Genomic DNA, 12,036 nt, shown 5'->3' on the forward strand with positions numbered 1-12,036 from the left:
AAACATAATGTTTGTAGACACTAACAGTGATTTTAACTCTTGAGGGACATCAAATTTTCAACCCATTCAACATAAATTCATATTTATATATTTGCCTACAAGGAGTAAACAAAGAAAGAAACATGTCTAGCTCAAAGTTCCTTAAACATACTAAAAGCCTAAAGAACATATCCTTTGTCAGAAGTATTAAATTAAACAATTAATTTGTTTATCTAATTTATGCAACTTGTTAATCAAAAAGCTGGAATCAGCTGAAAATTTGAATGCCAAAGCTGACGGTTTTCATACACCGCTTATCCTATATAATATTTACATCCCATTTACCATTCAAGGTGAAACACAAATGGAAAGAAAAATTATAGTACAGGTTGACAGTGTTTCCTTTACTATATGCCTCGAAATTTAGTGAAATTTAAGTTAACTCGTACTATTTGACTGTATTGTAGAGGAGCTATGCCATTTTGTCATCACAGAATCTGGAGAATGTGGCAATGGTCCACTCTTCAACAACCCAACATCATCTGCTGAAATATCCATCTCTTCTGCCTTTGCTTTATTGTAATCCTCATTTTGTATACCCTTTAGGGCCTCCAACACTCGTGCCATTGTTGGTCTCATCTCTTTCTCGTTTTGCAGGCACTGGAATGCCACCTCTGCTACACCCGTTATCATTTTCCTAACCTTGTAGTCTGATTCGAACCCGAGAGATGGATCCACTAGTTCATGTAATGCTCGGTTTTGAATCTTATTGATAGCCATGTTCGACAAATTGATCTCGTGTCTGTGCCTCGTGATGTCTACGGCTGGTTTTGATGATATTAGCTCAACGAGTACAACCCCAAAGCTAAACACATCACTCTTCTCGGTAAGCTGGTAGCATTGGTGATATTCGGGATCGACATAACCGGGAGTCCCTTGTGGAGCAGTGGAAACATGGGTAACATTAGATGGAAAAAGACGAGACAGTCCGAAATCGGCAACTTTAACTGTGAAATTGTTGTCGAGGAGGATATTGTTGGTTTTCACATCACGGTGGATGGTTTTAGAAGCATGGAGATAGCTGAGTGCGTCTGCAGTCTCTATGGCTATATCTAAGCGAATGGACCAAGAGAGCGCACCCGGTTTAGCACGTTGTCCATGAAGGTGATCGGCAACAGTGCCATTAGAAACATATTCATATACCAGCAACAGTTCCCTACTGTGACGAGAGGTGCATCCGTAAAGCGATACGAGATTTCTGTGATGCAATTTGGTTAGGATCCAAACTTCATTCATGAATTGCTCAACTCTCTTGTAGTTGTTTTCATATAAACGTTTAATCGCAACCGCGCGTCCATCTCGAAGTTTGCCTAGTCAAGGAAGATGGATGAGAGAATAATAGAACATCGACAATCTAATGATTCGGTTTTGTATCTTTTTCTTACCATAATATACGGTTCCAAAGCCTCCATCACCAAGTTCCTTATTGGAATCAAAATTGTTGGTAGCTTCTCCAAGTTCTTTATAGGTGAAGAGATGGACACCAGCCAAGCTTTTGACCTTCTCAGGATCCATCATGAAAGAACGATCGGAAAAGCTTTTGCTCCATGCATAAGATGATTTAAAGAACTCCTTTCCACGGCGATGGCGCAACCAGAAATAGAAAGCGATGGCCGAGATTATTATGCCTCCAGCAGCCGCTCCAAAACCTGCGTTTATTGAAAATTCGTATCAAGTTGGTGAAAAAGAAGATGAAAATGCAGCAACACACTGCCAGAAGAGATGAATGGAACAGGGGAGAATCGGGGGAGTATATTACCGATTGCAAGCTTTTTTGCCAAGTTAGAACCATGCCGGCCTGAAATAGAAAAAAATTGTTTTTTTTAGAGAAATTAAATGAATATGGTATATGGCAAATGGGAAAAATAATGAAAAAAAGTTAAAGTGGAGTACCCTATACTAAAAGTCGGATTGTATTGGATAAATTAGACAGATCAAAAAACAAATTGATTCTTTTGTTAAAAATTTCATCCATTTTTATTATTTAAAACTAATTCTTGTACATCAACATAAGGTACACATGTGACTAGTCATGTATCATTGTCTGGTTATTCCGTTAACCACACCAATTTTTAACAGTACAAATGGATGAATTTTTAACAAATAAGATTGACTTGTTATTTGATTTAACATACATGGATTAATTTACCCAATTTTTTTAATAGAGAGAAGCAAAATACAATCTGGGTAATAATACACAGGAGCCTCCATGATACTTTTACTAATAAATAATCCATCAGACCTCTCAACATTTCTGAAGACATGTAATCCTAATTCCTACAAAGGGTCAATTATCAGCCGTCTATATCACATTTTATGGTCCCAATTTCAGCTATGAAACAAGAAACAGAAGCAAAACATGTAACAATCCAAAGAAAAGATATTATTATTTTGTTCCTACACTTAAAAGTTGATTAATGATATCCTAAACTTGCCTATAATGCAGTGCAACCCTATTTCATATCCAAACAGAATAATTTCGAATTATGTATCATGACATGACTTGATAAATCAGGTTATAGTGCGAGTTTGCATACTATTACCTTGTTGAGTTTATATTATCTTAGCTTTAATGTGATATGGATAGGGATGGGAATTTAGAAAGGAAACAGAGAATAATATTTGAAGCAAAAGCAAAGGTATGGTTCGTTCAAGAGATTGGGCAATTTCATATTCACATAAATGTAGCAGTTATGGAATTTAGAAAGGAAACAGAGAATAATATTTGAAGCAAAAGCAAAGGTATGGTTCGTTCAAGAGATTGGGCAATTTCATATTCACATAAATGTAGCAGTTATCTTGATCACAAGCATCCATTTGGGAAAGTCAAAGAATGGGTGGCGCCTACCCTCTACAATTCCAGATCCTCCCAAGTAAAAGATAGCTTAGCTTTAAGACCGCACTAGCAGAAATGACCTATATCTGCTAATGCTGATGTCATAATGATAGTAATTTATGAAAGATTTGAATCCTCTTCAACTGGATCTTGTCGTTGGCTTTAAAAAAAAAAATCCCCAAGACATGAATAAAAACAAAGCATAATCATTTATTTCAACCTCCAATTTTACTAAAAAATTATTTTAATTTTTATTTAATTTTCGTTTTTTTAAGTCTTTAAACTCTTTTTATTTTTTTGTCGCATGACTTCAAAATAAATGAAAAAATTAATGCTTTTAATTTTACTGATATTGCATACACGTAAATTACAATATGAATGATATATTAACATTTAATTAAATTTTTAAAATTTAAAAATATAGATATATCATTTATATGTATTCACGTGTACATCACATCAATAAAGTTAATAAATATTAATTTCTTTATTTATTGATAAAAAATTACAAGATAATTAAAATATTGTTTTTTAAAATTAGGGGGGGAAGTGATTATGCCTAAAACCAAATCTGCACCGACCTAATATTAAATGGGACCATTGAGAAAAGATAGAATAGAAGAGTAATTTAATAGGTGGGGGCACTTGCTCTATATAACCAAAGATTTCGGTGGCTTAATTTAAAGGAGAGAAAAAGAAACATTACTTTGGCCGCACCTTTTCATTGCATTTGAAGGGGGGAAAATGAAATTAAGAAGAGAAGTAGAAGATGAGGTTTGGGCCAAACTAGTTGGGAAGAATAGTCCTTTAACGGGTGCTGCTGTCTGGGACCGCTGACCAATTCCAAAAGTTAGACCATGAATGGATTTCTTTTAAAGGTCTAATCAATGAAGTAAAAGCTGAAAAGATCGGATAATTAAGAACCCAAAGCTGGGGTTAATTCTGGGTCATAAACAGCAGAAAAAGACGACTGGATATCAACTGGATTCCATGTTTCCGAACAATGATTCAACGGAGTGTTTTAACGATTCAGGAAGAGTTAAAAGAAGCAGGTATGCCGTACCTTGGTTGCATTTAAGTAAATGAGGCTTATCACGACAATAGCAGACAAATGCAGAGGTTTCAGTTTGGTTGTATCCACATCTTCCGCCAGAATCCTTGCAGTGTTTGCAATAAGGATCGTATGCAAAGTATCTAATATCAAAGGGTTGGACTAAACTTTCATTAACAGTGCTGATTCCGCCAATCAGATCATCAAAGGCCTTTTTCCCAATAGGAATTTCAACTTGCTCACTGTTTCCAATACATTCATTTTCATCCTCCTTAAAGAACATGAGGGAAGTTTCTTTTCCACCCTTTCTGCAACTGAAACGATGATTCGGACCTCCCCTGCTTCGGCAGTCGTAGAACAGCGTAATGTTTTCAGCAGTTTCAGTGTAATTAAAAGCATTGTTCATCAAAATCGGCTGAGGACAAGTGTTGTTTAATTCCACTCGTTTGATTGTCAACAAACCATGAGACCGATTGAGATGCAGCACATAGAATTCTTGGGAACTGGGCGTCATAACAGGGGGCTGATTCTGCCTGCACTTCAGCTTATACCCTTCATTACCGTAACCGCAATATGAAGGTCGATTATATTGATGGGTCCAGAAAGGATATGACATATTAACAAGGTTTCCACAATCAAATGGAGCGCATGAAGTAAAGTAGAAATCATCTCGGGCGCAAGACAGCTGGAAAATAGTTAAAAGGAATAAGATGGAGAAGGAAGATGGTGAAAGGAAGAAGGCATCCATGGAAGAATGAGTGAATAGTTGGTTTAAAGTGAAAAAGGGTTTATATGTACATATAAAACAGAGTGAGAAGGTCAGATAGATTGGGGAGACAAAAAATGGGGTTGGGTTGGAAATTTAACAGAAGAGGAAGGAGGGGGCTTACAAAATTTCCAAGAGATACAAGGGTGCTGACCTTGACTTGTGGAAAGGTACTTCACATGTGGTTGAATGCGAAGTGACGGGTGACAGACGTAATGCCATTTAGTGGCTTATTTTTCGTGGACAAATCATCTTCACTCCAAAAATCTCGTTCAAGTTTTTGGCACAGAAGGTTTACCACTCCACAAGGAATTCTTAGTTTTCCACCACTTAAATGACTAGCATCATTCTTAATTTTGAACTTAATAATCAAAATACCATACTATGACAAAAAAAAAAAGTGTGATAACTACAACATAAATATAAAAACACTTCAAATTTATGTATCAATACATATATAATTATATTATTATTATTAAAAAATAAAGGTAAGTATATTCTTTTTTCGAAAAGTTTAGACATAAATAAGCATGATATAAAAAAGTAAAAATAAAAATATATGAAAAATGAGGTAATGAAGCGAGATGGTTGGATATTGAATTGAAAAGAAGCAACACCCGAAACAACACGTAACTTGGTTTTTGAAATGAGGAGCTATGCCTATAATTCAATTTCAATATGTTTAAATTAAATTAGTGTGACTTGTTCAACCCTTTTTTCTTCTCTCTTTCTCATTCTTCTCCATGCATCAACCTCGGTTTAATAGTTAAATACCTCTCATTATTAACTTTTAATTCAATTGGAAGTAAATAAATTATTATAAATATTATAAAATCTAGTCCAATCAATTTTTTAGTTTGATCCAATCGATTCATACCCATTCACGAATTAATCAATTTCTTGTCATTTCCGAACAGATACTCCAACTAATTCCCGATCCAAACAATACCAACTAACTAATCCACTTGATTCATACAACACAAGTTTCAAGTGTTATATTCTTATGACTTAGTTTACAAACTAATATTTAACATTTTGATTTTTTTTGGTTTATTCCTATTTTTCACTCATTTCCTTGCTAAAGCCCAAAAGAGAAGCCCAACAGGCCCAATAAAATAAGTACCGGGAAGAAGATGTCATCCTGGGTAACATACTGCTGCTTACTCCGTCTTAGGGTGAGTTTGGATGGGCGGTGCGTTTACCTGCGGTTAGTGTAAAAACAGCGGTGGCGGTGAGATTAGATACTGTAGCGTGAGACAAAAAGTAAGTTAAACGCACCGCACCGCATCCAATCGCCCATCCAAACCCACCTTTAGATTCATACCCAACCCTCTGTCTAATAACCAGGGTTTTAATTTTTATTTTCAAATCTCATAAATCATAATCAAAATTTTTATTTTATGTTTGATTGTTTAAAATGATTCTATATTGATTCCAAGTTTTTTATATAAATAATATATTACTTTGAATTAGGCAGTATCATTGTTTCCAATTCAATCTGAGGTTGGTCTAATCTATTTTTTTAATTAATGTTGTTACTCTCTAATCCAATATTTTATCTTCTTGCATTAATTTGTTTATTTTATAAATAATTTAATTAAATAATTGTTTGATAAATTATTAAAAAATTAAATTTATTTTCAATGGATTTAATTTGATAATCCAAAATTAAAGCAATTTGATAATATTTTTTCTATAAAACAAAGTGTGAAAACAATAAGTAGATAAGAGCTACTTATCACTTAATGAAGAATATTTTTAGTTATTACAATTTTACTTTATTTATTTTAATTTTATATTATCCTATAAAACTTTAGGTTTAAAATTTTAATTTTTATTTAGAATAAGGTGGAATGTTTAAAAATTAAAAATAAAATGTAGAATATCATTTTTTATAATTAAAAATCTATATTGATCAAACAATCTAATTATATCCTGTAATTAATTTTAAGTAATATATCAAACAAATTTTATAACTTAAGAGGGTAAACTACACCCATGATCACTTTTGTTTACCTTAGGTTACGTTTTAGTCACTTATGTCTGAAATGTTACGTTTTAGTCATTTATGTTATCATGTTGTAACATTTTAGTCACTGAGCCATTAATCATCGTTAATGGTGTAACGGTAAGCTGACGTGGCACGTTAAATCATCAGTTCAAACAAAATTTTAGGTTAAATTATACAATTGATCCCATATTTTTTCCTTTTAAGTAATTTAATTTTTTTCTTTTATGTTTTTTAAACTTTCCTCTTTTTTTTCCATTCTCTTTTGTTTCTCCCTCTGTTTTCATACATTTTCCATTTCTTTTAACATATTAGGAAGTCAAATTGACAGTGAAAAAAGAAGTAGGAAGTCAACTGTCATCATTTGTCTATAACCAAAACCCTATAACTAAAACCCATAAACCCATATCATGCTTCTTTCTTCACTACCAATTCGACTTCCTCGTATGTTAAAAGAAATAAAGAATGTAGGAAAACAGAGGGAGAAGCAAAAGAGAATGGAAAATAAAGAAAAAAAGAAAGGTTAAAAAAACATAAAAGAATTAAATTGCTCAAAATGAAAAATTATGGGGGACCAATTGTATAATTTAACGTAAAGTTTTTGTTTGAAATGATAATTTAACGTGCCACTCAGCTTACCATTACACCATTAACGACAATTAACGGCTCAGTAACTAAAATGTTACAACACGATAACGTAAATGACTAAAAAATAACATTTCAAACATAAGTGACTGAAATGTAACCTAAGGTAAACAAAAGTGACCATAGATGTAGTTTACCTAACTTAAATTAAGTACTTCAATTTTCAATAATTAATTTTTCAACACTTACTTTTCAATACTTACTTTTTCAATTTATCAAACAACACCTAAAATAGAGAGGGATTGTATACGGATGCGCATATGATAAAAATTTTATGTTCTTAAAAATTGATGACATAAATTTATTCCACTGGTACCTAAAAACTAAAATTTTTAGGTGATACTAATATAATTTATTCCCTACTTATATTATAGGTTAAACATTTTTTTCATAAAAAATTCCTCTAAAGAATATCACAAATATTGTGATAGATATTATAAGTTAGGATAAAATATACTTCAATTTCTTCTTATACTTTTTGTACATTTAGAATTTAGTCTTTTTACTTTTATTTTTAGAAATTTAGTTCATTTACTTTACGAATTTAAAAATTTAAGTTTAATTATTAATACTGTTAAAATTATTTTTAAATTGTTAATGTGATATTATAAAATTAAAAAAAATACTCACTTAGTAACCATATAACAAAAAAATAAAGTTATAATAAAATTAAAATTTAACAAAAAATAATAATAGTATTAACTGTTGGAAATCTAAGAAGTAAAAGTACTGTATGAGAACTTATATCTAAATGTAAAAAAACTATTCTAACCTATGTTAAACAATTAAAATAACTTCCATTCTTATTATTTCCAACTTCCTACATAAAATGACCTTGTAATAAATCATGTGGGAATATTGTTTAGATTTATTTTAGTTTAAATTTCATATTGGGTAGGTTATAATGTTTTGAATGTTTATTGTATTTATTTCTAAGAAAAATTGGGTAAAAAAATCTTCCCAAATCTATCTCATATCTCATTTGAACCAGATTTAAATGAGTATAAATTAAAGTTCAACTCAATCCAATCCAACTTGTCAATATTTAAGCTAAATCCTAAACCCCCTTTCTTCTAAATCCCACCTAAATCATCCTACTCTGTCAACTCACAGTTCAACTACCCTCTTTTTTATTTGGGTTTCATCATCCTCCATAAAAATGACCCACACCAAAATATGTAATAAATTATTATTTATAATTTTTATACTTAATATAATTTTAAAAATTAATTTATATTTTTATAAAATATAAATTTTGAATTCTAAACCAAAAACTTTAAATCATAAATCCTACACTGAAATTTTTTATTTTCTGTCTTGATTTGCTATTGGCTTGATTCCACCTACCAATTTAATATTAAAAAAAATTAAAACATTTGTTAATATTTATATAATTTTTGTAATTGAATTTAAATAACAAACAAAAGTAATTTGAGATAGACTAACCCAAAATTAAAATTACTTCATAAAAGCAAACTATCTGACTCTTAAGGCAAGTTTAATATAAATTTTATAAAAATAAAACATGGTATTAATTGGCGACTCTAGGACCTCAAATATATATGAAAAGGTTTTGCTAGTCTTCATGAAAGTTGCTTTACGACAAGAAATGAAGCTTTGACCCTAAGGCTGCCTTTGAATATGTCAATAGGCTTTGTTTTCAGCTTTCACCCCCCTTAAGGTAGACATGTTCAAAACTTCAGTGTGGACACAAAATTAAACATAACAACATTATCCAAACCCTCTTCCTGGTTCTCTCTAGAATATGACTGGACCCAAGATTATCTTCAACAAATAATTACTATTCTCTTATATCACGGGACTACGTGATTAAGGTTCACACATTTTTGCATTTAAACTAATGTGAACTCGATGACTAAATTAACTTGAGTTTTCGTTTTAAGAGTTATATATGAAAATGAATGATAGTTTTTGGACCATGAGTTGCATGTGTAAAGGATGATGAAGAGTGGGGTTTAAAGGAATGAAAGCATACCAGACTTGCAGACAGGATATCGAGGTGAATTCACCAAGTTGGAGCATTTCTCTACAAGGTTGTCGCATCTTTCACAGAAAATTGAAGGAAAATCATACACCACATTAAATCCAAATCTCCACTCTTCAAGCATATATTCATTCCTTTCAGTCTGGACTTCATCAAAACTGCTCTGATTAACCTGAACTTGAATATTCGTACCACAGGAGTTGCTAAAGTCTCTATAAGTATCCCTTTCACTTAAATCATCCGCATAAAAAGAAAGTAACTCTGGGGAGCACGGAAATATAATAGGACGTTGGGGTACGTTGGAGCAATTGTAAAACAAAGTAAGGTGTCGATTTGTTGGAGGATAGGTTAAGAAAGAGTCATTTATAGTGATATTAATGGGATTTGGAAGACAACTCTGTTCCCATAAATCGTTTCTAACAATACTCATTGTAGAAGTGGAGTGATTTAAGTACATGAGTCGGTATTCGTTCCCACCAATATGTATGATAGGCTGGGGATCCTCACATTTGCTCAACACGAAGCCATCTTGGCGACAGAGTTGAGACCTGTCATCCTTGGAAAAAGGAAACATGAGGTTGTGTATGTCCCCACAGCTAAAAGAATCAAAGCATTGGGCAAAATTTTCATCATCTTGGCTATATGATAGTGGGATAAGGAAGAAGATGGTTAAGAAGTAGGTGAAGATGGAAATGGCAAGAGTTGAAAGGCACAATTGATAATGCATTCTTGAAGTTTTTGAAGAGAGATGAATTGGTATACGATATATATGTTTGTTGATTAAAGTAATAAATGTAGACGACGTGTGATCTTTTTTTTATATTAATACGTAAATGTAGGACTATTCCATGGAAGAGAAAGGAAGGCATAGCGATGGCTTTAGTTGACTTTGACCTAGGCTATGGTGGATTGATAAACGCGATGCAGTAATTCTAAGACGAGAAATGTCATCCCTGGAGATTAGAAACCAGCTGTATAATGGAGGCTTCCTATTATATCATCATATTACGTCTTACAATCAAACTAAAGACAAGAGGAGTAGAGCTTTCAAATGGGTTTATGCGAGTCTCCACTACAAGAAAAACATTACCTCAAGCAACACTAATAACCCATTGCAAGTGCCAAGATAGAAAATCATTATATCAAACGGTTAATGAACTTTGCTATGCTTCTCTAAATAGTTGAATAGATAAAAAGTTTAAGAAGAAGCAAACATACCAAAAACCACACAGGATTTAGAGCAAGGGTGGTCGGGGCAAAAGCATAAGAAATCAAGCGATGAACTATTAGATCCACATACTCCACCTGAATTCCTGCATGCCAAACATGAAATCATGTCCTTTTGATACATTACTTCAAACCCTTTATTCCAAGCACCCACTATATTGTCAGTTTCATTCCAGAGTTCATCAAATTCGCTTTGATTAACCGGAACTATGATACTGGTGTCACAATCCGTGAGCTCCGAACGGTGAATTCTGGACAATGATTCATCCAGGTAATAGGCATAGGTGTTGCCGTTGGATGTAGTAGTACCGCAATTAAATCTATGTTGGAAAGGTATATCATCTTCAAGAGGGCAGCCGTAGAATATAGTGAGATTTCGAATGGTTGCAGCAAAATCAAAGAGGTGGTTTAATGAGATGTTATGGAATTGTTGAGGACAAGGATCTTCCCAGGTATCAACAGGTGCAATGGTCATCAGGGGAGGAGGAGTCATGTTCAGTACATGAAATCTCTGGGTATTAATGGTGATAACAGGGGACTGATTTTGTTGGCAAATGAGCTCGAACCCGTGATGACCGCAGTAACTAGGGCGCAGGGTAGGGCTCCAGAAAGGGTATCCGATGCCTTGTATGGTACCACAATTGAATGTCTGATTGCATTCCAAGAACAGGTCGTGGTCATCGGAATAAGCTACGGGGAGAACAAGTAAGACGAAGAAGAAGAGATGGGTGTCCATTAATGGAAGATGATAGAGTGAGAACAAGTGGAGAAATGAAGGCTGAATTATTGGCAAGTAAAGAAGGATAAAGAAACCATTTTGAAAGAGAGGAGCAAATTAGCAGCACTGGGTAAGATGATGGAAACAGGGACATGGGGTAGGGCTGCTTGTTTTGACAAACAAAGGCAAAAGCATCTCGGAGGAGTGATAGATGATAGAGACGGCTGAGCAATCCCCATTTTCTTATTGTCTAGAAATTCAAAGGTGGGCGAGTCGGAACTGATACAATATATTAATAAAAATACAATATGTTGGGAGTTTCTCATTATCCCTCTTCGTAATATTATTTTTAAACTTTGAATTTATATCTCTTTTTTTTTTATGAAAATGTAATCTACTTGACATTTGTTAGTAATTAGAATATGATTTTCCATATAAGTTATTTAATCTGATATTTCAAAATTTTTAATTTATTAAAATGCTAAATTTGAATATCAAAAACTATTATTAACTTATATATTTACTTATTTTTTAACTCTATTTTTATTAATATTATTGTTAATATAAAAGGAGATAAATTCGAGCATACTTTATCCTTTTATTTAAAAATTGAAAGGTTATGAATAATTTTAAGTATTTTATCAAAAAATAATATTTATCTCGTATCCAATAAATATTACCCTTTAAATAAGATGAAAAATCAAATAATAATATTCAATAACAAGCAAATAGTAAAGGAAA

The 12,036-nt window shown here is 32.6% G+C and overlaps 1 protein-coding gene across 3 annotated transcripts; it reads right to left on the bottom strand.

The window, feature by feature from the left end:
• Positions 1-264: 264 nt before the first annotated feature.
• On the bottom strand, positions 265-11,617 carry LOC107891987 (LEAF RUST 10 DISEASE-RESISTANCE LOCUS RECEPTOR-LIKE PROTEIN KINASE-like 1.2). 3 transcript variants are annotated; one of them, XM_016816937.2, is made up of 4 exons: positions 10,569-11,617; positions 1,799-1,837; positions 1,425-1,688; positions 265-1,349 (listed from the first exon to the last, which is right to left on the bottom strand). In XM_016816937.2, exons 1-4 carry the CDS (start codon positions 11,311-11,313, stop codon positions 418-420), a joined length of 1,980 nt encoding a protein of 659 aa, XP_016672426.1. In that variant the 5' UTR covers positions 11,314-11,617; the 3' UTR covers positions 265-417. The 3 variants fall into 3 exon arrangements, with proteins under 3 accessions (XP_016672426.1, XP_040957664.1, XP_016672427.1); XM_041101730.1 differs by having other exon boundaries at positions 9,342-11,556; XM_016816938.2 differs by lacking the exon at positions 10,569-11,617 and adding an exon at positions 3,939-5,772.
• Positions 11,618-12,036: the final 419 nt, after the last annotated feature.

The sequence above is a fragment of the Gossypium hirsutum genome, chromosome D09 (genome assembly GCF_007990345.1).
Source record: "Gossypium hirsutum isolate 1008001.06 chromosome D09, Gossypium_hirsutum_v2.1, whole genome shotgun sequence".
NCBI classification, from domain to species: domain Eukaryota; kingdom Viridiplantae; phylum Streptophyta; class Magnoliopsida; order Malvales; family Malvaceae; genus Gossypium; species Gossypium hirsutum.

Bases quoted from the DNA above. Each gene is read 5' to 3' on its own strand.
- LOC107891987 (XM_016816937.2), bottom strand. From the start codon at position 11,313: ATGGACACCCATCTCTTCTTCTTCGTCTTACTTGTTCTCCCCGTAGCT. The intron at 1,689-1,798 runs GTAATATACTCC...CAATAAACGCAG, and splicing joins GGCAAAAAAGCTTGCAATCG to GTTTTGGAGCGGCTGCTGGA. The intron at 1,350-1,424 runs GTAAGAAAAAGA...TTCCTTGACTAG, and splicing joins CTTTGGAACCGTATATTATG to GCAAACTTCGAGATGGACGC.